Below are 25,674 nucleotides of genomic sequence, written 5' to 3'. Positions count from 1 at the left end.
GTTATTACAGTCACCAAGATATGGAAGCCGCCCAAGTGTCCGTCAGTAGGTGGGTGGATAGAAAAACTATGGGACATTTACACAATGAACACTACTCAGGGATAAAAATAAATTTACCCTTTGCAGCAGTATGGATGGACCTGAAGAACATTATGCTCAGTGAAATAAGCCAGTCAGGGAAAGACAGATACCATATGAGTTCGCTCATATGTGGAATCTAATGAACAAACTGAAGTAACAGGCAAAATAGTGACAGACTCATAAAGAGCAGGCTGACAGCTACGTGGGGGGAGAATAGGGGGTGGGGGGAGTGAGCAAACAGGAGAAAGGGCTCGTGGACATGGACACCAGTGTGGTGACTGCGGGGCAGGGCGGGGAATAGGGGGACTAAATGGGAATGGGAAAAATACAATAAAAAGGCAGATTTGGGGAGCAAACAGGTTTTATAAATAAAGTCATTTTTATAGCATCTCTACTGTCTTGCTGAAACTCATCTTACACACTGACTTCTATGCAGAACATGCTCAAGGCAGATATTGCTTATTTCCCACTGAATCAGAGAGAAATGACAATTCCCACTGGAGCATCCCCAGGGGCAGGAGGCAGGGGCTGTGCAGATTGCTCCTTTATGCCTACCACGTTTCACTCCTGCAGCCCAGGAGCAGAGAGAGGGCATGGGGTGGCAGGGGCCGGAGACCCAGGGCCAGGGCAGGCTACGGGTGACCCTCTTCTCCTCTGAAGCTGGGAGAGGCCCTAAGGACTGTTGGGCGTTTTCTCAGCCAGGCTCCTGGCCCCCAGGGGTGTCAGGGATGCCTGCAGGTCCCAAACACCTGAGCCCCTGAGAGGTCGTCATCCTGGTTGGCTCTTGGTAATGTAGGAGTTTGCCCCTCTGACCACGGATGGAATTCTCCACAAAGTTGGAGGTCTTTGCTCTTCAAGGCCAGGCAGAATGTAGGGCTCCCTGAGTCCCAGCACAGTGAAAACCCGCCAATGGGTCTCCCTAGAACGCCCTCTGGGGACCCCACGCCATGTTCTCCTGCAACCCCTTCTCTCTTCTAGCACAGTCACTCTTGTTTCCTCAAGTTCCTCAGTGTTTTTTATTTAATACACGTAGACAAAAGATCATTACATGATCTTCACTTTATTCGTCTCTAGGTACAAAGCGAGGCCTCCCCACTGGAGGTTCAGAGGAAGAAGCATAGTTAGCGGAGGACAGGCTGAGCAGGACTCGGACTCCTGCTGCCCAGCTCCGCCAAAGCTCCACTCCTTCCCCTGGGTCTCAGTGCCCCAGCTACACCGCTCGTGGGGGGCACCTCATGCCTAAGTCCCAGGGCTTTGGGGAAGCCAACACGTAAGCTGATGCCAGAGTTGCAAAAGGGAGGGGTCATTACAACTAAAGTCACTTACCATTTTTAAGGTCACTATCATCTCTAGGAAACATATCCGTCCGCCCCGCCCGACCCGCTCCCAGCATGCCAAAGCCTCCTCTGCAACCTCCCACCCAGGGCTCTTTCAGCTGGACCACTTCTGCTAAATGGTTCCTTTGCGTTCCCAGACCCTAGACTGTCGCCTACAGGGGAGAGGATGGCACAGATGAGACTGCCTGTCTCTGGAGCTAAAGAATAACCAAAACCCAACAAATCAAAACACTTCACCAGTTCTGGTAAAGGACATTGTATTTCTATCCATGGAGATTCTGTAACCACACTTGGACTAAGGCTAGAAGTTTCCCCGAGAGGTTTCTAATGGAGACAAGGGCCACAAGGGCCCAGCTGCTTCTCTCTGGGCCTCTGAGTATCACTGCGCAGCGTGTACACTGCACAGAAGCACCAGGCCGAGGGCAAGTGAATCCACTTGCCTGCCAAGCACAACGTCTACAGCGGCCCCTTTCCAAATTCAGACCTGGCTCCCTTTCAGAGTGATGACAGTTCCAGAGAGAACACTTCAGCGCCAGTCGGGGCAGGAGATACCATAAAGGTCCAGGCGAGTGAAAATGTGGTTCTGAGGCAGGTGGTAGGTGCCCAGCTGAGACCCAACGGCTCTTTCGGGCTGCAGAGAGTTTTAGGTGAAACTGCACAGATCTGGTGGGCAGGAAGGAAGGGAAGAGAGAGGGTCAAGGACAGTACTGGCCTTGAGTATTAGGGCTGGGCGGAGTTTCAAGTCACCTACATAAGTCATTTCAAAGGCGTTTGATTTTAGTCTTGATTCCTTTTCATCTCTTTATTTTATTTTATTTTATTTTATTTTATTTTCCATAGCAGAATTCTTTTTCCAACGAAAATAAAAACAGAGAAAGAAAAATTTTTTTAAAAAATAAATCTGGGGAGGGGAAACCCAGAGCTCTGCCCACTGTGTCCCTGGGACCTCCCAAGACCTAGGGCCCCCCAGGACACAGTATGGAGAACAACCACCTACTCGGTCCAGCTCCCTTGTTTCAATGGTGATAAGGGTGACACCAAAGAATGTGGCACGACTTACCCGAGGTCCACCCTGCACTGAAGGCACAGCTGGGCTAGACCCCCATGACCCAAGTGTCTGGTCCCATTCCTCCCCCACTCCAAAGAGGCAGGCCTGCACACTACCTGGCAATTGAATATTCAAGGCTGCTAGGCCTGGGTCCCTGTCCACTGGTGAGGCTCCCATCTTTTCCCTATGTAGCCAATCCCAGCCACAGAAGTCTCTCATCTGGTTCTGCCCCCTCCATGATGGGACTGATGTCCAGACTCCTAGAGGGGGCAGGCATGAAGAACCTGGGAGGACAGGAGAAGTACCAACCACGCTGGGGATGGAGCTGTGGTGGGAAACTGCATGTCACGTCCAGGACCAAATGTCCTTCACCGGAGCTCACTGGAAAGGCTCTGTTCAAGATGTGGGGGCTCCTGCTGATGCAGAGCGTGACGGGCCAGGCCAGACATTGGCCCAGGGGCAAGAGACAGGGACGAGGTCATTCACACCCTGTGTGGGGCTGCAAACTCTCAGCACCCTGGACAAGAAGTGTCCCTCCATTGGCCTGCTGGCCTTTCCCTCAGCCCCTGTCCCAGTCTCTGCCCAGTGACTCAGGACCGCAAGCTCAGCCACCATCTCCTGCTTTCCCTCAGTCCTCCCAGCAGCTTGCACGTCCCAGATTCCTGCTCCCAACCTTGGTTTCTCTTCAGGCTACATGTGGCTTTCCCTTCTAGATCACTCTCTGTTAGCTCACGTCCTTCCACCTCAGCTCCGAGACCTTCTTCCTACCCCCTGAGATTCTACAGGCGGTACCTTTCAGCCAGTCCCAACTTCACGGCTATTCCTACCAAAGAGCTTACCTTTCTAGAGCAGGGAGCAACCAACATGCTTCTCCTTTGATTTCTGTTCCATTATGGCCTTTGACTTCCTCACCCAGCCCTCCCACTCCAGGGCACCAGGAACATAGCCGTCCCATTGCTTCACTGTCATGTGCATTTATTGAGCGCCCGCAGAGTGCGTGGTACTATGCTCAGGTTCGGAGCCATGATCTAGTCAAAAGGAGACCAGAGCTAGTACAGAGAATGATTCATAGCTGCTTACATCTGGTAAGAGACGGGGCAGGGGAGAGCTAATCACAAAACAAAGTCCTATTCGAAAGCAACAAAATCTCTGAGAGTAATATGTATTCTGTGCACACGCCCTGAATGAACACGTGGGTGTACCCAGTGGTTGCATATGCATGCCTATACAGTGTTGTGGGTAAATAACTGTATATGCTGTATGCACACACGCACGCACACACCACTGCACAGACAGAATCTGGCTTATGCTATCAAAGACACTAGCCCCCAGGTTCTAGTGAAGCGGTCCGCCCTAGATGCCTGCAGCATGCAAAACTTGGAAGATCCGGAGATTGACAGTACAGGAGCACAATGGGGTTGCGTGGGTACGTTCTGTCCCTGGGCCCAGCCACAGCACTCGGGGTTGCTCATGGCCAGCGACAGAAAAGCCTTTGTGAAGAGATCACAGAGGAGAGCTGAGAAGCCGGAGGCTACCTGTCCAGTGTCAGGGCCTGCTGGAGCCCTGGCGAGTTCCCCAATCTTCAAGGCAGAATTTAAAACTCTGATTTCTGAGTGTGTAGTCTTGCAAACAGTATTCCTTTTCACAGTGCCGCAGATCGAGGTGAGAATTTTTTTCTCGCTCACTTTCTGCAGCTTCCCATGTGTGCTAACGCATTTTGTAGTCATTAGATACAGATGTTTCACACAGCTGTCCCTTGAAATCCAAGTCGACTGTGAAATCGAGGTCTCGCTGCAAAGGAGCAAAGGGTTCCAATATTAGTGTGATCAGAGGTGACGGCACCCTCCCCTCCCTGCAGGCCGATGGGTGGGTAGCTACTGTGTTCTAAGGTTTGCTACCTAAGGAGTTCCCACAGACAGCCCTCAGGAATCTACTCTGGTGCCTCATTATCTTCCCAGGAAGTTTTTTGATTCCTAACCTAAATTCTTCCTGTCATAATAGAAACTGTTTCCTTTGATTTCATCCTGGAAGAATACCGAGTGGGGTGGGTGAATCTTCTGTGGCATAACCCTCAAGGCATTCTATAGACTCTTAGTACACTTGCTCACACCCAGGGATGCTCAGAAAGAAAGAATCTCACTGTCCCCAGCCCACCAGGCCGGCTGAAGACCTGCAAACGCAATTTCCCTTGGGCCACTAGAAACTCTTACGTTCTGGTTCAACTCATCCTTAATGATGTGAAACCCAGGCAACTGCCTTTGTTCTCAACGTCTGTCAAGAGCTAGAAGCTGTGCTGGAGGCTAAGAGAGTCTGGGTCTGGGGGGAAGTACAGGCTAGAAAATCTCTAATTCCTGAGCCTTAAAGGGCCAACACCAGGGACCATCAGTCATGCCTAGTCACATCCCAAGCCCAGGTTCTTACTGCCTCCTTCGCAAAGTTTCCTGATTGTGCACAAGGCACCTAGGCACCTCAGCGAGTGGCTCCTGGCACCAGCACTGCGGTCCCTTCTACTCTCTGACACCTGCCCACACAGAGGCTGCCTTAGCACTCACCACATTTTTGGCATTTGGCTTCATGGAGATGGTCCCATAGAGCTCTTCCCCTCTCCGGACGGTGAGGTAATCTTCCAAATAGAAAACAGTCTGTTTCCAGTGGGTGTAGGGGGCATCAGGGGCTGAGGAGTGAATGATGGGGGGACAGGACGAAAGAGTCAAAGAAGGCGTCTCCAGAAGGGCTGAGGCTGGAACCCTGCCTACAAGTCGCTGGGTGTGCTCTGGGACTCTGGCCGCCACACAACGCTCTTGTTGGGCCAGGGGCCCGGCTCCTGTTGCTAGACTCCAAGCTGCCACCGGAATTCCCCCCATGAGCCCCAGGGATCCCTCCTTCCATTAGAGCCTCATCCCTCAGGGCTGCAGGTCTTAGCTGGGGAGCAAAGGAGAACAAGATGACACTACCAATTCATGCCATGGGTGGGGGATGAATACCCTCTGACCAGCGAAACTTTGTAACACTAATGAATCTCAGAATGCTGTTTGTTTCCCCATTATTTCAACAGAGTGAAGGCTTTCAGACAGTGTGGGAAAGACATTTGTAGAATAGGCCATCCTGTCTCTCCTTAAATGGCATCATTTATGCAAACTCCACAGCTAACCCAGTTTCCCCAGTTCTACTGACAGCCCAGTCCTGCAAACAGCTTTCGCTGCCTGCTTCTCTGCCCTAGAACCAAAATTAGTACCCTGGGCCCAGGCCCGCCAGGGGTTTCAGCTGTGCCTTCCTAACTGGATCCAAGAAATGAAAGGCGATCCTCATTCTATAGCCCCAATGCTGATCCACAGCTCACACCTCCTGCATGACCCAAAGCCACTCTGATGCTTGCACCCCCACTGTATTTGCCTTTGAATCCCACCCATCCTCTCTCAGCACACTGCAAGTTCTACAACTCAGTGAGAGATCCAGCTAATGGGCTGTCTTCCTCAGCAGCAGCAGCTGTCTTTGGAACACTCTTCCCTCCCTAGTCACTACTTACTGGGCTCTCCCTTCCTCATCCTTCAAGGTCACTTCCTCGTTGAAGACTTGCCTGACCACCCACCTGGATTAAGGGCACCCTGAGCTTGTGTTACCAGGGTGTCTGTCATGACGCAGCATAAACAGTACCCCCACCCCCACCCCATTTGTGTCCTGCACAAGACTCAGATATCTGGGAGGGCAGGGCAGGGACTGTGCCAGGCTTGTTCATTGCGAAATCTTAGTACACCACGCTTAGTACATATGTAAGTCCTGAATAAATATGAGTTATCTGATGTAAAATCAGAGTAGACAGACATTCTCTGATGCTTCAAAGCACCCATAGATGTTCAGTTGCACTGGGGGCTTTAGAACCTATGGACTATAGAAGAACCCATCTCAGAGTAAGCTCCTCTTGCCCATTCAGGCTCTTACCTTCCTCCACCAGGACAGGGGACTCATTAATACTGACTTCCTGTTTGCTTAGGGACAGAGGTAAAAATGAGAAGAGGTGGGAAGAAAGTAATAAGTGCCTTTCAAACACTACAAACAGCTGTCACATGGAAAGGCTTTTATGTGGCCTTATTGGCTTTGGAGGCAGAACAAAGGCTAGTTGGTGGGAATTACTAGAAGGCAGATTTTGAATTCACCAGAAAGAGCTATAGCTGTATCACAGTCTTAGGAGCTCTTTGAGGTCCACTCACTTGGGATTTATCATGCACCAAGGCAGCCCAGGTGACTAAGATTGTTTAAGTCCTACTTTAATGGTGGTGAAAAGTCTGTCTTTCTTTGCCCTTTGCAGTGAACTGGCTTGATCAAATGTCAGTGGTCTGGATAACAGCCTTGAGTAGCTTTCAATGTGTGCATATGGGAAATCAATGCAAACTCAAGGTCACGGAATGGGATGAACAGCCTGAACATTTGGAAGGGATTGAAGAAAGATCATGAACTTGAAATCTGCTCCTCTCGGAGCATGGATTCCCAAACAGACCCAGCATTCCTGGCCTCTAAGGCACACTACTATCTACAGACAAAGTCCACCTGCTCCCAGCACCTTCCCTGCCAATTACATCTAAATAAATTGTCAAAGGACAGTCTCCAGTATGAGCAGTGCACAATATGACTGGCAGCAGTCTCACCTCCACTTCCACATACTGCAGCTCAGACAGGTGTCTCTCCTGTTCTTAAAGACCTTCAGGCAAGAGGATTCAAGCATCTTCCTTCTGGCACCTAATCAGAGACCTTATGAAAATCCCAGAGACATCACTGGCTTAGATTTGCCAGCTACCAAGCCTAGGAGTCTTCCTCAGATAGTAGCAAAGAAAAAAAAAAATGCCTTGGGTTGAAAGAAAGTGATCTCTTCCGACATCAACATCAAAAGGTTAAGAACGTCCCCAAACATCTCATTTCCACGATGGGTGCATTAGCTATGGACTCATTATCTAAACCAGTCTTCTCAGCCCTGACCATTCAGCAAGATGTCCAGAAAAAAACGTATTACAATTCAGAGGTGTTCACTCCAATAAGCATTTGAACTCAATATTTCTGGGGGTAGGAAGGGAGCAAGTTTGCCAAGACTTAAAAATCTCCCCTAGGTGAAGCAGACAAATAGCCATGGCCGAGTTCACTGCACAAACCTAATCATTTGCATCTGATAACACCTCTTGGATGAGTGTCAGTGGAAAGGGCGCTTAATAGGGAAAAACAAGCCCACTTTCCACTTTCCACGTCACGCATTTTCACCATGACCCTGGGGCTCATTTTCTACACCTGCCTCTGAGGATTAGATGGGATGAGAATGAGGACAAGATAAACTGAGGGTGACCAAACCTTCTGTTGTGCCCAGGACAGGTCCAACTCACCTCCGTTTTCCTGGCATAATTATTAAGAGCTCTCCCCTTCACTCTCAAAGGTGTTCTTAATTACATGGTCACCCTACCTATAATATCGTGGGTCTATGGTAGGGTGTTACTAAGCATTAGGTGGGTACTTCATCATTATGGAGTGTTGGTATGTCGTTTTAATGATCCATACACTAGGGGTCCAGCCTGCAAAGGGTGCTGCCTGACTCTAGTGTGCTAGAACGTCCTAGGGAAGCACCCAGAGAGTTGCTGTGCACGAGGATCAGCACTCACCGCAAGGCTGTGGAGACACGTACAGTTCTCGTCAGTGAACAGGTCTTGTCTTCTCCTCCCCTGCCCTCAGCTCTCCCTACTATGAAGATACCTTCATATGCTCAATATCTGGGCCCCTTTTCTCCCTCCCTCAAGCCCATCCCCTCATAGTCTCTCTGAGTTCTGGGTTACGGAGAGCTTGTGTTTTGCATTTTGAAGGGAGTGTGGCCAGTACTGCTTGCAGCCTTCCAAGCGCATGTGCATTTATTCGCTCATTCACCCATACATTCAGTCAACTGACATCTATTCGAGATGCCTATCATGTGCCAGAGAGGTCCTAAATTTGGGGAACAGCGACCAATACAGCCTTGCCCACCTCAGATTTTACCCCCTAAATGAAGCCCTCTGTGACTGGTGACCACAATGGGCCATGGGAACAAACAGCAGGGGCCTCTCACAAGAGCTTTCCTGGTGCTTTTGGAAAGGAAGTGAATCCTACTTCCTGTTCCACTTCTCGATGGCTAAATGGAATCTAATATTCTCTCGAGCTCTAAATTTCTAATTCTATTCTCTAGGGGGTTCACAAGCTCTTTGAAGAATTCAAGACTATGCAGCAAGAAGCTTCTTTCGCCTGAGAAAACGACTCAGTGTCACAGGACGGCAAAGCTAGAAAGGGCTGCCAGGCCAGCTAGGTGCAATGGCCCACAGAGTAATCGCCCTCCCTTGCTGATCCTGGAAAAACCGGGACTCAAATCCAGGCCTGTTTCTATTCAGCCTACTGCCCTTCTACCTACCACACAGCAGCACTCAGGATCCAGTTGCATTTCCTCCCCCTGCAAGCCTAGAAATGTGCATTATGGCAGCTGGGGCTGCTGGCTGGCACAGCCGGGAACTCTGTGTGCCTGCCTAGAGCTGCAGAGAGGAGACGCCAGGACTCTGACAGGGATCATTTTCAAGCTGCTCAGTACTTGATGTGTGGGACCCCAGAGCCAGCTGCTGCTGGGCTGAGATGGAAACATGGTTGGGGGTTGATGAAGAGAGGCCACATAGGCAAGCTTCACTTTGCAAGAAGTTCAAAAATAGCTGAGACCCAACAATCCAACATTGTTCAGGCCTACACAAACATGTGATAAAACTTCTTTAAAATAGCAAAGGGATAAAGAACACAAAATTCAGGATAGTGTTCATCTAGAGGTGATATGGGAGGAGGGCAGGGATAGGAGCAGAGCATCTGGGTATTTGAAAGGTATTGATAGCATTTAAGTCATTGAGTTAGTCGGTGAGTTCACAGGAATTTATTATGTGACCATGAATTAATTTACTTACATTTATTAATTATTATCATATTTATTGATAATGTGTTTCTGGTTAACATTTATATTCTAATAAGTTGTTTCTTAACTAATGTAATTACTATTTAATAATAATAAAGTCTTATTTCTAATTACTATTTATATTCTAGTTAATAATACTTTATTAATACTTTATTCTGGTTACTGGGTTAGGTGGTGAGTTCACAGGTGTCCATTATATTAATAAATAAACAAGCAAAAAGTTAACCGTCTATGACCTGATGATGATAGTAGGTCATGAAACAAGAATTAAGATTTATCTAATTCTGTGCATCTGGGGTCCTTAAAAACAAAAAGGAAATCGTCTTTCCTTGGTGCTCAGAGTGCAGAGGGTCTACGAAAAGCCCACTGTCAAACCCGTGCTAACTGGTAAGGACGTGTGTTCTATGCTGAAAGCAAGCCCCCATGCTGACATCTCAGGGTGGCTGAGAAAGCAGCTGAAGAATTTGATTTCCCCTGGTTGCTCTGTATGTGGAAATGCTGCACCAGGAGGGACCCATGTCAGCCGGCAGGCACACAGCCTTGGTGAGGCCAGGAGGCACACCGCAGTCAGGAGGTGTTGCCTTTCCAGGGGCTGTCCGCATCAGTCAGACTCTCAAGCATCTTGCCAAGGCTGGCTTGCACAAGGGCAGTGCTCCTCAACCTTGACCGTGCATCACAATCACCTGGAGGACTTGTTAAGACACAGATTTCTGGGCCCCACCCCAGAATTTCTGACTCTGTAGGCCTAGGAGGGGGCCTGAGAATTTGCATTTCTGACAAGTTCCCAGGTGCTGCTGGCACTGCTGGCCCACGGCCCATGCCCAGAGCTTCTGCACCAGGGCCCGGGAAAGAGGACCACAGGGACTCCGAGTGTCCTCTCTGAACCTAAACTCCTGGGATCCTGTACACAGGGTAGGGGACATAATGCCATAACTACAAAAAAAGCAAAGGAGCAGCCTCAGACCTTGATTTACCCAAAGTCCTTGAGCTTGTAAAACCCACTCATGATCATTTTTCTCCTAGGGCCCTCTGTGGGACTCTGGTGGGGTGTGGCCAGAGAACGGGAAGGGAAGGAGCCAGTGGTTGGAGACTTAATACTTCAAATTCTCACCATCTCCCGGGCAGCCTGGGCTGATGTCTTTGATTCTGAACTTGAATTTAACAAAGGCTCCTCCTTGGTAGGGGAGGGGCATCAGGTATATTGTCCCTGTCACCCCAGAGCCAGAGAGCCATCTCTGGACAGGGTCCACCAGGCTGTCTGGTTGCCTTCAAGGACCCCAGCTGGGAGCTACAGGGCTGGGACCCAGGCTTTCAAAAGCCAGAACTTTTTCCAGAGTACCCCTGCCCACTGACTTCTCATCACCCACAGCAGGGCAGGCCTTGCGGAAGGCATCATCCTGAAGGCGGTAGAGACAGAGCCAGCCCCTGTCACTCCACCCCTGGTCTCCAGTCACAGCCCTGGTCCCCAGGCAGGCTCCTTGGCCCTCTCACTGCCCCCATTCCTCACAATTGTGAGGCTGAGTTTCTGCCACCCTTCAGGGTCCAGGTAAAATCCCCCTGCTCCCTCCTGGCCATTCCTGCCCACCAGGATGAGCTAGCAGGCTGCCCCTCTAAGGAAGCTAACAGCTGTAATGACCCAGGTTAGGCAGCTCTGGTTTTCTCCAGGGTAAGAAGCAGCAGCACTGCCTGGCTGATCGAGATAAGAAAACCATGCTATTTGTGGTTGGGAGTCACAGGTTCTGGAAAAAGAACCCTCTGTGAGGGATTACATAAGTTCATTGCCCCTTCTGTCAATAGGTAAGAGAGGATCATCATCACCATGTCTTCCAGAAACGAATAATCACACCCTTGAATTCTGGTAGAACCCACCTATTCCTGCCACACACACACTCACCCCCTACCCCATGCTCCAAGTTCCCAGGGAGACTCCACATGAATGATGAATGTGAATACACCCCCAAGGGCAGAAGTTGGGTCTTCATTCACATATTAAAGAGATTTGTTTAGGATCTGCTGTGAGCCAAGCACAGCAATAGAAGCCAGGAGTGCAGAGATTAACGAGATGTGATTCTGATTCGTGGGGAAACCAGGGTTGTGGAAATGAGTGGAAAAGATGAACAAATGATCGGAGGTCCTACACGGAGTTCCTGTGTAGTTAGTTCTTCAAAAAGGAAGGTAGATATCGCTGTGAGGCTATGGAAGTAACTTCAAGACATATTGTAAAATAAAGAAAAGGTAACACAAGGCAGCGTGTATGCTATGAGCCAATCTATGTTATTAAATAAATGCTGTAGTTTTGATATTGTATTCTCGTTATGTAAGATGCCACCAATGGGGAGAGCTGGGCACAGGGCTCACAGAACTCCATGTACTACATTGGCAAATTCCTGTGAGTCTATAATTATTTCACATAAAGAATAAAAAAAGGTGCACCATTGAAATATTTGGGAAGGACACAAAAGAAAGAAATCCTCAACAATATTTGCCTCTGAGCTGTGAAGCTGGGATGAATGGGGAGAGGACGTTTTCCTCTGTTTCCTTGCTGTTGTGTATATGCATCACTGTAAACATCGTCATGACAGACCTAAGCACAGGGTGTCAGGGAACCCAGAGAAGGACACCTGAGCTTGACCCAAAACGGAAGGAGGAGACCGAGTCATACCAACCTGAGACGTGAGGCCTGTGCTGGGTTGGCCTGGAGAGAAGGTGGGGATGGGGAGATGTTATAGGCTAAATTGTGTCCCCTCAAACGTATGTGCTGAAGCCCTAACCCCCAGTACCTCGGAATAGGACTCTTTATGGAGCTGGGCTTTTAAAGAGGCGATTAAGTTAAAATGAGGCCCTTAGACTGGACTCTAATCCGATCTGGCCAGTGTCTTTTTAGAAAGAGATTAGGACTCAGAGACACCAGGGGTATGTGCACACAGAGGGAAGGCCGTGTGAGGACACAGGGAGAAGGCAGCCACCTGCAAGCCAAGCAGAGAGGCCTCAGGAGAACCCAGGCCTGCTGACAGCTTGATCTTGGACTTGCAGCCTCCAGAGCTGTGACATACGTTTCTGTTGTTTAAGCCCCCCAGTCTGCGGCACTGTTGAGGCGGCCCTAACACACTAATGCAGGGGGAAAGGACATGACGAGAGCTTCTGACCAAAAGACCCTCTTGCTCCCAAGACACACTGGGATACGCAGGGGTTGGCACGTGCAGAGGCGATTCCCAGACTTAAGACGCCTCTCTGAGTCCAGGGAGCTGCAAGGTGCTCTGTGTGCAGTGGCAGCAACAGGACCAGGTGGGAGGCAAAGCCAAGGAAGGGCGAGAACTGAGGTGGGAGGAGTGGGCTAGGGCCAGGTCGCAGGACCTCCACTTACCCCCCAGCTAAGACCTTTGGGCTTATCTGCTCCAGGCAGCGAGTCACCTCTGGAGAAGGACTGGGAGGGAGAGGGTGGGTGGTCACTGGGCAACTCTGTCAGGGACTTAGTGAGGACGGAGGGTGTGGGATGTAGGGAAGAAAGTGGGAGACAGAGAGACAGCATTTGCAGTCAGCTCGGTCTGGGGCGAGGCATGGCAGCGCAGAGAGAGACATCTCGTTCCACTTGCGTTCCTTACCCCCTCACACAAAATATGTTCTAGAAATGCTAAAAGAACAAATGTGCATTGGAAAAGGGGCCCAGACCCCCACCTCTCCTCACTTCACATACTCTCTCAGCTCTGGCCATGCCAGCCACAATTTTATTTACCTTCTCCTTGGGCAGCCACTCCACTCACTCCACAGCTGCAGAGGGCTTAAGAGATGAGAAGTAAGGACCCCTGGCTCATGCCCTGGTCCTGGGTCCTTCCCAGAAGTTGGGGCCAGCCCTGGGTCACATTCCACAAAGCCTCAGCATGGGGGGAAGGGTGGGTCTGGCATGCCAACAAAAGGCTCACCTGTGAAAAACCCCATTTTCTTGTGGCACTTGGTAAATTTGATATTAAAATAGGTGACCAGGGCATGGATGTAGTCATTGTGCTGGATTTTCAGACAGAAGGCAGAAGTGAAGGACAGCTCTTCCGTCTTGACTGTGTAAATGTCCACCTTCTGCACAGAGAGGAGAAAAGGCCAGACACTTAGACACCTACACCAGGTCTGGGTCTTGCTGGGCAACTGCTTCCCCATGGGGTCTACTGACCATAGACTCTCCAGGATGTTATTACTCAAAGGGTGACTCCCCAGACCCAACCCACCACCCTCCCTATGTTCCCCTTAATCCTTTCTAGGGTGGAGCAGTGATGCAGAATCAGGACCCCCAGAAGTCTCCCAGACCCTCCTGAGTACAAGTGCAGCATGCCCAACAGAGTGAGGGTCAGCCCATGTTCCCCTGCATCAAAATAGGAGAACGATGGCTCCCCTGGGTGGAGAGCTTTGCAATGTGCCCAATGTTCATTCACACTATCTCATTTGTACAGGCCCATTTTATGGTTAGGAAAACTGAAGCTCAGAGAGGCTGGGAAACTTCTCTAAGGTCACACAGCCATAATGCCACAGGCCCAATGCTAGAATCCAAGTGACCTGACGTTGCCTGTGCCTACTTTCCTGTTTCCCTCTCTGATCTGTCTCCCATGAAGTCTCTTATCCACATTTCTATGTCAGTGCCTCTACTCAAGAGGCACAGCTCTCTCCCTTCTCCTGTCCCCGACCACTGAACCTTTAATGCAGCAGAGAGGAACATGGGCTTTTAAAGTGAAAGAGGCTACAGCTTGAATATCAGCACCCTCTCTACTGGCCAAGTCCCTGTGCAAATGAACCTCAATTTTCTCACCTGCAAAATGCGGGGACTGTCCATGAGCATCTTCGCCTTTGTCACAGGCCATGATGCACTCACTAAGGAGCTATCCCATAAGAAATACCCCCCAGGTGGGGCACAAACCATCCCAGTGGTGCTCATTGGCCCCTTGGGGCAGCTCATAAGATACTTGGAGAGGGAAAAAGATTTAGGGTGCAGAATTGGTGAGTAAATGAATGCAAGACTAGTAGCCCAAGACCACCCTTCAATGATGGTAATCATTGCTGTCATTGAGTGACCACCAAGCCAGGGCCAGACTCTTCACTTCAGCTACCCGGAAACTCCATGGAGACAGAACTAGGGCTGGCAGAAGTTGGCACCTGGCTCTCATGCAGTACTGGGCCCGGTGCCACACATCAGGGAAACGGTGGCGCTAGGGCTCAAGCCCAGCTTGTCCCCTGAGCCAATGTGACAGCACCAGGAATACAATTTCCTCTCCACACAAGGCAGAGAGGGGCCTGAGCAGAGGCTTTAGTTACCAGGCAGCTGAATCTCATTTGTCTGTTTACTTGGACATGCTTAGAAATGCATTGAAGTAGAGATGCTTTTCTCTAATATCTTTTGGGATTAAGTTTTCTTTTAAAAACGTTAATCAAATATATGTTACCTCAGGGAACTATGTCCCTGTATGTTTGGAAGAGGGGGTGTGTGAGGAGAAAAAAAAGATCGGTCAGTGAAAGCTGTTCCTTTGACTCACACTCTTTTCTAAGGCACACAAAGACCTTCCTCGGGGAGAAGAGGCAGAGAGAATCATCATCGCCCAGAGGCCGAGCACTTGGGAAATTGTGGCTGAGAATACGATGCCAGTCATATCCCATTAAATCCCCTGAGGCTGGTGCCAAATTCCCAATCAAAACCTACATCTGGAGAAGGAAGCTGCTTGGGGGGGCAACAGGACATGCATCAGAAGACCCCTTCTAGTACGAGGAAGCAGCTGTGCATGCTCTCCCCGGATGAACCGCGCAGCCCGAGGCCTGCAGCCACGCTCCCGCTTTGTCTCTGTCGGCCATGGCACAGACTGAGGTTTAGTGCAGGTGTTGGTCAAATACCTGACAGTGCCTGTGTGTGTCTGGGCTTTGGAGTTCCAATCTGGCTCTGCCACTTAGTTGCTGTGTAACCTTCACAAGGATTTAACCTCTCAAAGAGTTGCTTTCTTCTTCTTTAAAATGGAGATGATGATAACTACGGTTGTTATGGAGGTTAAATGTGATAACAAGCATAAAGTGGGTGAGACGGCGCCTGGCACGTAGGGAGTAGCTGACAGCAGCGGCTGTTGTCACCACCTGGTTGCAGCTGTGGCTGTGCTACCCCTCGAGCTGCGGCCGTGGGCGGGTCAGCCCTTCCTCTGGCTTGTCTGTGGCGTGAGGGGCTTGGTCACGGTTCTGTGTTCCAGAGCCACCTGGGAGACTTTAAAAAATACAGATGCCTGGCCCCCCACCAGACCTATTGAATCAGAGTCTCCAGACTTGGGACCCCAAGATTTGGAATTTCACAAATCTGCATCGGCAATTCTGGCCAAAGTGTGGGAAGCTCTGTGTTAGATAACCTTTAAGGTCTCTTCCAGTCCGTCAGTGGTGAGCGTACAGTCTCAGGCCTTTGCAGACCTTTCCCAGCCTCTCCCAGCCGTGTCACCTCCCCTGCGTCCTCAGCACCTACCGTGCAGCTTCTGACACCCTACAGGCCCCCGGATGATCAGATGATGCTTTTTCATTGAAAGTCATTCCCAAATATCTAATGTCTATGCTGCTTCACAATACCCAGTGTTTAGTTTCCTCTTCGGGGCTTAGTTCATATCTGATGTCCCCAGCCAGACTACCCTACCTTCAGTTAGTCAGGAGACAGATCACCCAGTATATTAGGACATTTCCTCTCCTTTCTGCTGACCATTCATTTCCCTGTAGCAGTGCACACTCAACATAAGCACGCAGGGATGGAAGACCACACAAATCAGGCAGATTGATTTTTGTTGCAATTCTGTTTTGTCTATGGAATGAGTAAATGGGAACTAAAGGACACGGGCTACCAGGAAATATTGTCATTAATTTTCTGGTGATTTAAAAAATAGCATCAGAAGGATCTGTGAAACGTTTGTTTAAGGATTAAAACAAATTCTTTAAAAAACTGCACTATGCTGCACAGACTGTAAGTAAAGTAACAATGAAGCCCGGACCTACCACAACCATATCCTGGACTGATCACTTTAACAGTCCAGTAGAGGAAAAGATGTGTTTTTTTCAAGGAATAAATATCATTCATCTATCTCTACTATTCTTTTACTGATAATGTCCAGCATTAACTGAAAAATTACAAAACACATGAAAAAGAAAAATTATGACCCAATTATCAAAAGAAAAAATAGTCAATAAAACCAGACCCAGATGTAGCTCAGATGTTGGAATTATTCAACAGAGACTTTAAAGTACTTACACTAAATATGTTTTAAAATGTATAGGGAAAACATACACAAAAGTTACAGAATTTCATTGGTGAGATGGAAACAATAAAAAGAGCCCATGGATATGCTAGACATGAAAATCACAGTACCAGAGACAAAGAATTCTTGCAATGAGCTTATTAGCAGAATGGAAACATCTATCAGATGAAATAATGAATAATCTTAAGAAAAGGAAATAAAAATTATCTAAAACATATGGAGAAAAATGAACAAAAATAAAAGCATCCAAGATCAATGGGACAATATCAAACAACTTTTAACATATATGTAACTGGAGTCCCTGTAGGCAAAAATAAAATATTTGTAGAGATAATAGCTGAAAATTTTCCTAAACTAATGAAATCATTAGCCCATGGATCCCAGAATTCCATAGGACCCCAAGTGGGATAGAAACAAAGAAAAATACAGCTAAACACATCAGAGTCCAACTGATGAATAGCAAAATCAAGAGAAAATCTCAAAAGCAGCTGGAGGAAAAGAAGTATGAAGGAGTGGAAAACAAATTTTACTTTTCATTGGTGAGAGCTGTAGCTACATCTCCCTCCCACCCTGGCCCCAGCAATTGGAGTTTCTCCACTGAGGCTGATGGCGCCGCCTTAGGGAAGAACAGAGCAAGTGCTACCAGGTGCCAATTACTGTTTCTCCTATAGACAGAAGGAAGGGTGCTTACAATAGTTTTACATGCTTTAGAGTCTCAGGAAACAAGTCTACCCCTTGTATAAATTAGGCCAGAGCCAGAGACTAGAGCTCTGGGTTTGGGGGTGGGAGTGGAGGAGAAACCCTGGACAGCAGCTGAGCCCTGCAAGAACTGGCCCCCCAGCCTCCAGCTGCAGGCACCACTGGCTCAACAGGAGGCCTTCTTTCCATTTCTCATAAGCCAGGGAGCTGTGTCCATCCCTCTGACTCTCAGCAGTTTGTAGACTGATATATTAGGTGAGATTTATGTATTGGGTGAAGAATTGAACAGAATAGTCACCAAGTTTCCTTCCAATTTTGAGATTCTTGAACTCTCCTGCATAGCAGAAATTTTAAAGAAATGATTGCCCTTTCTCAAGATTAAACAGTACACCTTGCATAGGCCTCTGCTGGTTTACTTTTATTCCTTCATTGGTTTATTCATTCACCCAACAAAATATGTATTGTGAGCCTAGGACATGCCAGTCGTTTGTCTCACTTCCTATGTATTCTCTAGTATTTGGTGAGCAAACTGAGGGCAGATTCTGTATTTCTCACATTCTCGTGTTCCCATGTTGCATGTGGTTGAGACAGGAAAGGGGGGAGGGGAGGAGAGGAAAGGAGGCTGTTTTGCTAACAATTTAGTTTCTGAAAGGCAAGGGGCATGTCTCACTCTCCTGCCCCACTTCAGGATTTTCCTCTTTTAGCCAGTTCTTGAGCCAACTGAAATTTGCTTACAATTGTTCCCTTAGCAACCAGCAACCTTTATGCTTTACTTTTGATTTACAATTCAGAGTAACCAAAATCTTCATTTATTTGAAGCACATTTCTAAATGGATTTGCCTCCTTCCCTAAAAACAAAAACAGATAACTTATAAAACACATTTAAATAGAAAACTAACAGTATTTTAAATAAATTTTAAATGTGTGTTTAATTTCTCCTTGTTTTTTGACAGATACTCCAGAGCAAGCATTCCACAAGAAAAAATATGGGGCTGATTTTCAATTTTTTTTCTTTTCCAGAAGCTATGAAAATTGCAACAGGCAGAGCAAGGTTAAATCACATGATCTCCAGTTCTGGGCTGGCACCTTACACATGCCAGAGGTTCCCAAACACAACCCAGGGAAGAGAGGAGGAAAAGATATGTTTGCTTTTAAACCACGTGGAAGCTCCCTAAGGAGCAGTGCCCAGGGTCGGAGCACAATAAATATTTAAGTGCACGTGAGAATGAAGAATACACCTGAAGTTTCTCCTCAAAACACTATTTGGTACAGTTACACAGCAAGAAGTCCAATAGCAGCATTATAATGCAGCTCCAGAGCAAAATGTGTCTGATTTAGACATCCATGCCATCCATGTTCACTGTTGAGTTTTTCCTGCAATCTACCGTGAGAGCACATCTGTCCCAGATTCTGAACCACTGCAGCGCCACAGTCAGGCTTGCTTGCCAGAGCCGGGAGCAGAAAGGGGCTTCCTGCGTGACACGGTCAGAGACCAGACCAGGCTGGTGTGTGGTGGCGTCAAGAACAGCTGTGTCCTCAGTCCTCATGACAGGGCTGCAGGATTAGTGATCTGATCTCCAACGGAGGCTCAAGGGTGTTAGGTCATTTGTTCAAAGTGACCTAGGTACGATTTGAACCCAAGGCCAGCAGATTTCAAAGCATGATTGTCTAATTAAGCAATCCTACCTCTCAGTCCTCATCACATGTTAGAAATGATGCCAGACTGGCTGGAGGCAGTGGGCATAGAGCCTCAAACACCGTCCCCTTTCTGACCTCTTCTGATCCTGAACTTCATGATTTGATGTTATATTTCCAGAAGGGTGTGAACACACACAAACACGCACATTCAGAGCACAGTCCAGCTGAGGTCTCATCAGTGGCACTAGCAACTATTAGATGGAAATTGTGTGAATCAGCTTGCCGTAATACTGAGTCTCAGCCTCTCGGGGCAGGGGGCATTTACTCATTTGCTCCAACTGTGACCCCTTCATAGTCATCTTGGAAAGAGGGCTGGACCACTGGTGGGGCAGGAACCCCAGATCTGCTCAGTTCATGGGACTTTTGGAGTTTCTGCCTCTTGCTTTGGGCTAGATTGTGTGTGTGTTACTTGTGTGAGGAGGGGTTCTTTGCTCCTTTGTCAACTTTATTTATGGTTGGGGAGACACGGCCATTTTTAACGTTATAAAGGCTACGAAGGTCTATAATTTCATTCAGGACCAGGATTGTGTTACTGAGAAATGTTATTCTTTCAATTAAATAGAACAAAACAGTCCTTTTTGAACCAGATGAAACAATGATTATATTTTCTGGCTTTTTTTCCCTAAGAGAACACGTTTTCAGCTGATAAAGCATTATGAACACAGATTTGGGTATGAGTCTCGCTCACCACACACACACATGCATGAACACACAGACACGCATGCACACACATGCCGTCTCTATCTCTTCCCACCCTCCCTGCTTCCCTGAAGAAGCTCAGGGAAGAATACATATTTTACTTAATGTGAAGAAGAATCAATATCATTTTGATAAGCTTGAGTAGTATGAAGGCAGCACTCAGAATGATTGGCCTGGCTAGAGATCTGTCATTTCTGACACATGTGATGGATTTTGGGCTAACTAAAGCTGCTGACTTCCAGCCACCTGGCCTGCTTTTCTTTACAGAGCTCAGCTTCTGTGACTTCAACTTATTTTTCATTCACATTGCATTTATTCTCTCCCCCCAGGACATTTATCTTACACCAGCCATATTGCTTATTTTCGCTCTGTAGACCTCCCACCCGTGGGACAGGAGGAAAATACAGAGAGAAGAATCCAGAAAGAGCCAGATGAACTCCACAGACACAGCAGTGTGTTTATAGACTAGCTGCTCCTCTCAGGCCCACTGAAGTGCCTCCCACCCTAAATGTGCAAACATACATACATACATACATACATAAATGAAAGCCCCGTGGAGAACAAACAGGCGACTTACAGTGGATTTTGAAGTCCTTGTACTGTCTGTCTTCAATTGCTACCACGTACAAAGCTGCCCGGTCTGGAAACATAAGCCCTCCAGGTTTCTGTTGATGAATTGTGGGGAAATGAGTCTCGTAATCTATTCACCTGACAAAGACATCACATTTTGAACTGCACATAGAGTCACCAAACAGGCATCCCCATGCCAGCATTTTTCACTCAGCAAACTATTGCCTTGGCCAAGGTTAAGGCTCAGGTGGCAATGCTCACTTTTTATTTTGGAGCAAGGAGAATTGGAGGGACCCAGGTGGAGTCAATAGAGCCAATAAAGGAGGAGGGAAGGTAAGTCCTCTGAGGAACATTAGAATGTGGTGTGCCCACTCAGCCTGGAGGTGCCAGGGAAGCACTCTCAGATCTCTGGAAGCCATGCAGCCCTAAGTATGTTTTGACCAGAACAGACTTTTGCCTTGACAACTCAGAATGAGTTTCAATTAGGGCGAAAGAAGCCAAGGTGAGACCTACAGAATAACATTGTGACAGTTGGACATGTTGGACCCAGCGATGCTCATTCTGTTCCCCCAGCGATGCTCATTCTGTTCCCCGAAGCAGATCTGGTTTAAAGTGGAGGAACTGGAAGACATGACCTTCTAGCTCAAGTCCTCATATACTTTGTAGGCTGTACGTCAAGGGTAGAGTAGCAAGACAGCCGGAGACCAACAAGGACCGAGGATGCAGGACACTTACCAGCCACTTGTCCCTGGCAAAGATGACTGTGTTGAGCATTGACTCATAGAAGAGACAGTAGCCCATCCACTCACTGATGATAATGTCAACCTTCTCCACAGGCAGCTCCACCTCTTCCACTTTACCCTTGAATATGGTGATGACTGGAAAATAAGAACCCGAGGTGACGCTCTGCAAATCTAGATCTGTAGGTTTTAGCCCGGTTCTGATCCTACTCTTAGGATGGGACATACCTCACCCCTCACCATGCTAGTTTATGAGAGAATTAAGAGCTACTTGCACGTTTTCCCCTGAAAATGTATTGAGCAGTTACTATGTGCTGTGCTGTGCTAAGCTCACAGCATACACCATATATGCTCGATGAAATAAACATTTTATTATTCTTATTATTTACAAGTAAGGAAACAGGCTTAGAGAGGTTACACAGTGGCCGCGGAAATAGAGCCCAGGTCTGCTATGACTCTAAACACTCTTCTCATGGCTCCCACCCCACATTAGGCTCCCGTGACAATTCAAACCCAAAGAAGGCTGGGGTGACTCTTCTATTGCTCTTGCATGGCTCACCCTCAGTGGGTTTCTGAGGGAGGCGACTTAGTGTTTTGACAACATCACGGGCTCTGCAGTCAGAAAAACCTGGATTTAAGTGCTGGATAGTCTCATTATTAGCTGTATTACTTTCTACAGGTTATCTTACTAAACCAAACTCCAATTGCCCAGAGAACAATGCAGGACAGTGGCTGCTATTTAGCTGGTGGGTGTACTGATGACATGAAATAACACATGTCAAGTACCAGGCTCATGGCCGGGCTCAGCAGAAGGAAGACATTATCTGCCATTTCCCCCTTGTTGATCAGCCCATAGACAGGTGAAGGGGGCAGGCCTGTGACAGAGCCCCTGTTTAAGTTGCTTCTGATGAGTCACTCCAAGATCTTCTGGTCCTTCTGTGGCAGGAGAAACTTCTTAGTTGGGTTTTTGATCATTTGTCGCACATGTACACCTAATTTTGGAGTCTCTTTTTGTTTTTGTTGTTGTAAAGATCAAAGCAAAATATCTCTTGGGTGCTGCTGTGAAATTGGCAGGGTAATGTATTAGTTGGCTGGTTCCAGCTGAACATTTCCTCTGAAGATTACACATATTCATGTTCTGAAACTCTCTTCTGTGTCATCTTCTGAAAAATTACACAATGCCTGAGCTTTGCTAGGAATATAGAACAATGGCCTGACTCAGGCGTTTAAAACAAAAAAACAAATGGAAAACCAAAACTCACATCTGTTCTGAATCTGACTTTCATGAACATTAATTTGAATTGGAGGCTTCTAGATGGGAAAGGGCACACAGGTCACTGGCTTTATTTCCTGTCTTCATGGTGGGTCATGCAGGTGATGGAATGCCCATTAGCAGTCTCTAATGACGGCCTGCTCTCTAAATCTGGTATTGAATTAAGGCCTAATCAGCTAAGTTCTCCTCTAAAAGGAGTCAGACACTTGGCAGATACACATTGGCCGAAATCACTATACTGAGGCCCAGGCTCATGTGACCCTCCTGGTTACTGCTCATAAGCCTTACCCCTAAGAGGTAAGAACAGGAAGGGGTCATCTCTTAAAGGTTAAAAGTGGGTGGGAGGGTAAGTGTTCAAGTTCTGCTGCTCTGGGGGGCTCTGAGGCCAAAGGGCAGGAACTCAACCTACAGCAGAACCCAGGAAGCACTAAGAGAATTCACAAGAGGACAAAGGGAAGGAGTTTTGAAAATGCAAACAGAGTGCCTAATTCATTTCTAATTCTGAAAAAGAACAGACAAATATACCTGACCCACCTGCTTTGTTATTTACATGCAAAGCCTACCATCTCATTTTTGTGAGCATTTTCAAAGTGTTTCAATGGCCTTCCTTTCTCTTCTCTGTGCACATTTCTTGAAGGCTCTCCCCTAATGTCTGCATGTGTCTGTGGAGTACAAACATTCAAAGATTGTTACTGAGTAAATGAATGAATGAATTAGATCATGACCTCCCTGAGGCCCAGAAGGTTATCTTCTGCCTGTGGGGCCCATGACCTCCACCCTGAGTGCCTAGTGCAAGGTTCACGATGACGATTCAATGGACTGGACTCCAGTAGGATTGAAAGCAGCAGAAATGGACAAGAACTTAGAGTTTAGTCTGACAGATAGGTACGTATGGAACACAACTTGGGTGCCCCCCCAGAGTATGTGAATTCTGCCTCTGTTCTCTGCACTAGCCCTTTTATCCTTTTGCTGCTATAAATACAAAGGCACAGAGATACAAAGATACAGTAGGTCACAGAACAGCAAAAATCACACTGTTTCTGCAGACAAACAGGCAGAAGGAATCAATTAGCGCTATAAAATGCTCAACAACCTGGGCTTCTGTTTAGCATCGCCCTTCTGTATCCAAACATTTCTCAGAGCAGACGTGGCCCCTACTTGGCTTGTTGAGTACACGGTCCCTTAGTGAAGAAAAGAACACACCTCCCTTCAGCCCAGCTGTGGACTGAATTTCATGCCCCATCCATCCCCTTACCCAGTTGCTTTAGTGCAGGGCCCAACCTGCGCAACCTAATACTGGGGTCCTGGAGGTAGATACTGTAGACCCTGGCTCCAGCTGACAACGAACCTTGATTAAATAGTTTCTCTCCTTTGGGGCCTAGGCTTCCTTGCTGGAACAAAAAAAAAAAAAGGAGGGAGGTTGAATCTGAAAATCCTTAAGATCTTTTGCAGCTCCAAGTGCTCTGATTTTTCAAGTATGTATTGAGCATGTATAATGTAAGGTATTCTGCATGTTTGGGGAATAACTGACATCAATAAAAAATCAGCACCTGCCCTGTCCAGTTTGGCTCTAATTGGCACCAATTTCTCAAGTCGGATTTTTTTTTTTCTTTAGAAAGCGGCCACATTGTCTCTAGGGAGCTCAATACAATTACCCTGCTGTGTCATCAGGAGTAGTCTTTCTGTTGTCTGTAGTCTCTGTCAATCAGTACTTGAAATACGAGATTCAGTGTCCCAATCTGCAAAATGCTACCCCTTGTGGTGGGGTTTGTGGCAATTAATTAGGGGATATGGCCCGTGTATGCCATTGGGCTGACGCAAAGAACTGTGTGGGCACACACAGCTACAGGCGTTCCTGCTCCACGGAGCCTTTTCATGGGGTCTTACCCACTGATCTTAAGGCTCTGAGCAGCAATGGGCTGTGAGCCCCACTCCTAATCTGGACCCCACATCACAGATACTGTGCCAACTCAAGGTCGTGTTGAGGTCACACACTAGAGCTGTGTTTTTATTCCATGAGGATGATGGAAAGTTTGTTTAAATAGCTGTGATAGGACCCTGGCTTATGAATTTTAGAATAATTAATCATAATTAAATATACAGCAGGAAGCAACACACTCCAAATTGAGAGATTTCCCCTCTGTAACTTCAAGTTTACAAATTAGACATTTGGATTTGTTTTGGTTGTATTTAGTGGGATTATTTTTTTCTTCTGGCTTGAGTGGTTATTACATGAATTTAGTCATTCTAATTCATGGCCATTTGTTTAACAGTTTATATTTCATTATTTGTTTATTTTTGTTTTGTTTTGTTTTGTTTCGTGGGGTTTTGTTGTTGTTTTTACAAATCAGGCCTGATCTTCTCTGGGCCACCAGCGTGTTCATCAGAGTCAGCAGACCTCACAGGGTCTCTGTTAGTGGTCTCCCCATTGTAGGCCCCTCGCTGTTTCCCAGAGCAGACTTTGTCCCACAGAAGAGTGGGCCTGAGCGTCCTGAGTGAGCCACCAGGGAGCACGCTGTGAGGCAGCGGAGCCTCCCCAGTACCACTGCCCCACTCAGCACAGCCACACACTGCCCTCTGCTCCCTTGCCACGCTGCTCACACACCTACGTTGGTGACAACCACGCCGCCTACCACGCACCTTCTGAGGGCCTGACTCATCTGTAGCCTATGACCGACCTCCTCTTCATTGTCTATTTTATCTCCCTGTTTCCAGGACCCAGCAAAGCACCTGACTCCTCACAAACATTCAAAGATTGTTACTGAATAAATGAGTGGATGAATAAGCAATTCTGGAAAAAGAAAGGGTACTGGATTCAGAGACAAAAGGTCTTTAAACTCATCCTAATTATGATAGTAAAAAATTACTGGCATGTAAATAGCAGCTTACAGAGTGATTTCACCTACATTGTCTCAATAGTCCTCACAGGAAACTGTAAGGTTGGTCTTATTGTTCGACTTGTCTGAGGGAAAAACTGGAGTCAATAGAAGTCAGAAGGCAGACCCAAACCTGGGCCTGTTGTGTGCAAGTTACCAACCTCCCTGAGATTCCTTTCCTTCATTTGCAAATGATCAGAATATCCGACTCCCCTGCCTCATGGGATTGTTGTTCACATCAACCAAGCACTTGGGATTGTGGGAGGAAAGAAATCAGAGAAGGCCAAGGACAACCCACCTTTCCCCTGAAGGCCAGTGGGTTGGTTGATAGGGTGAGGAGAGGTTGAATCACTGTAGAGGTAGAACCCATCGCCTCCACCATGGCTTCCCACCCTTGTCTTCTCCAGGGTCTAGTTACATGGATAAAGCTCTTACAAGGTCAGACTCAGTC

The 25,674-nt window shown here is 47.6% G+C and overlaps 1 protein-coding gene across 1 annotated transcript in view; it reads right to left on the bottom strand.

Annotated features, from left to right (window-relative positions):
* Positions 1-3,740: 3,740 nt before the first annotated feature.
* Positions 3,741-25,674, bottom strand: part of LOC150012536 (protein arginine N-methyltransferase 8-like) — a 185,237-nt gene continuing 163,303 nt past the window's right edge. Inside the window, exons 2-5 of the mRNA XM_090273857.1 lie at positions 21,070-21,212; positions 20,342-20,429; positions 5,019-5,140; positions 3,741-4,257 (exon numbers count right to left, since the gene is read on the bottom strand). Of these exons, the coding sequence (XP_090129983.1) occupies positions 4,174-4,257; positions 5,019-5,140; positions 20,342-20,429; positions 21,070-21,135 (360 nt within the window). The 5' untranslated portion in view covers positions 21,136-21,212 and the 3' untranslated portion in view covers positions 3,741-4,173. The remainder of the gene's footprint in view (positions 4,258-5,018; positions 5,141-20,341; positions 20,430-21,069; positions 21,213-25,674) is intronic.

Source organism: Furipterus horrens, unplaced genomic scaffold (genome assembly GCF_987537825.1).
Source record: "Furipterus horrens unplaced genomic scaffold, mFurHor1.1.pri manual_scaffold_4, whole genome shotgun sequence".
Classification (NCBI taxonomy): domain Eukaryota; kingdom Metazoa; phylum Chordata; class Mammalia; order Chiroptera; family Furipteridae; genus Furipterus; species Furipterus horrens.
The sequence above is the reverse complement of the archived record's forward strand: the minus strand, read 5'-3'. Positions and strand labels throughout refer to the sequence as shown.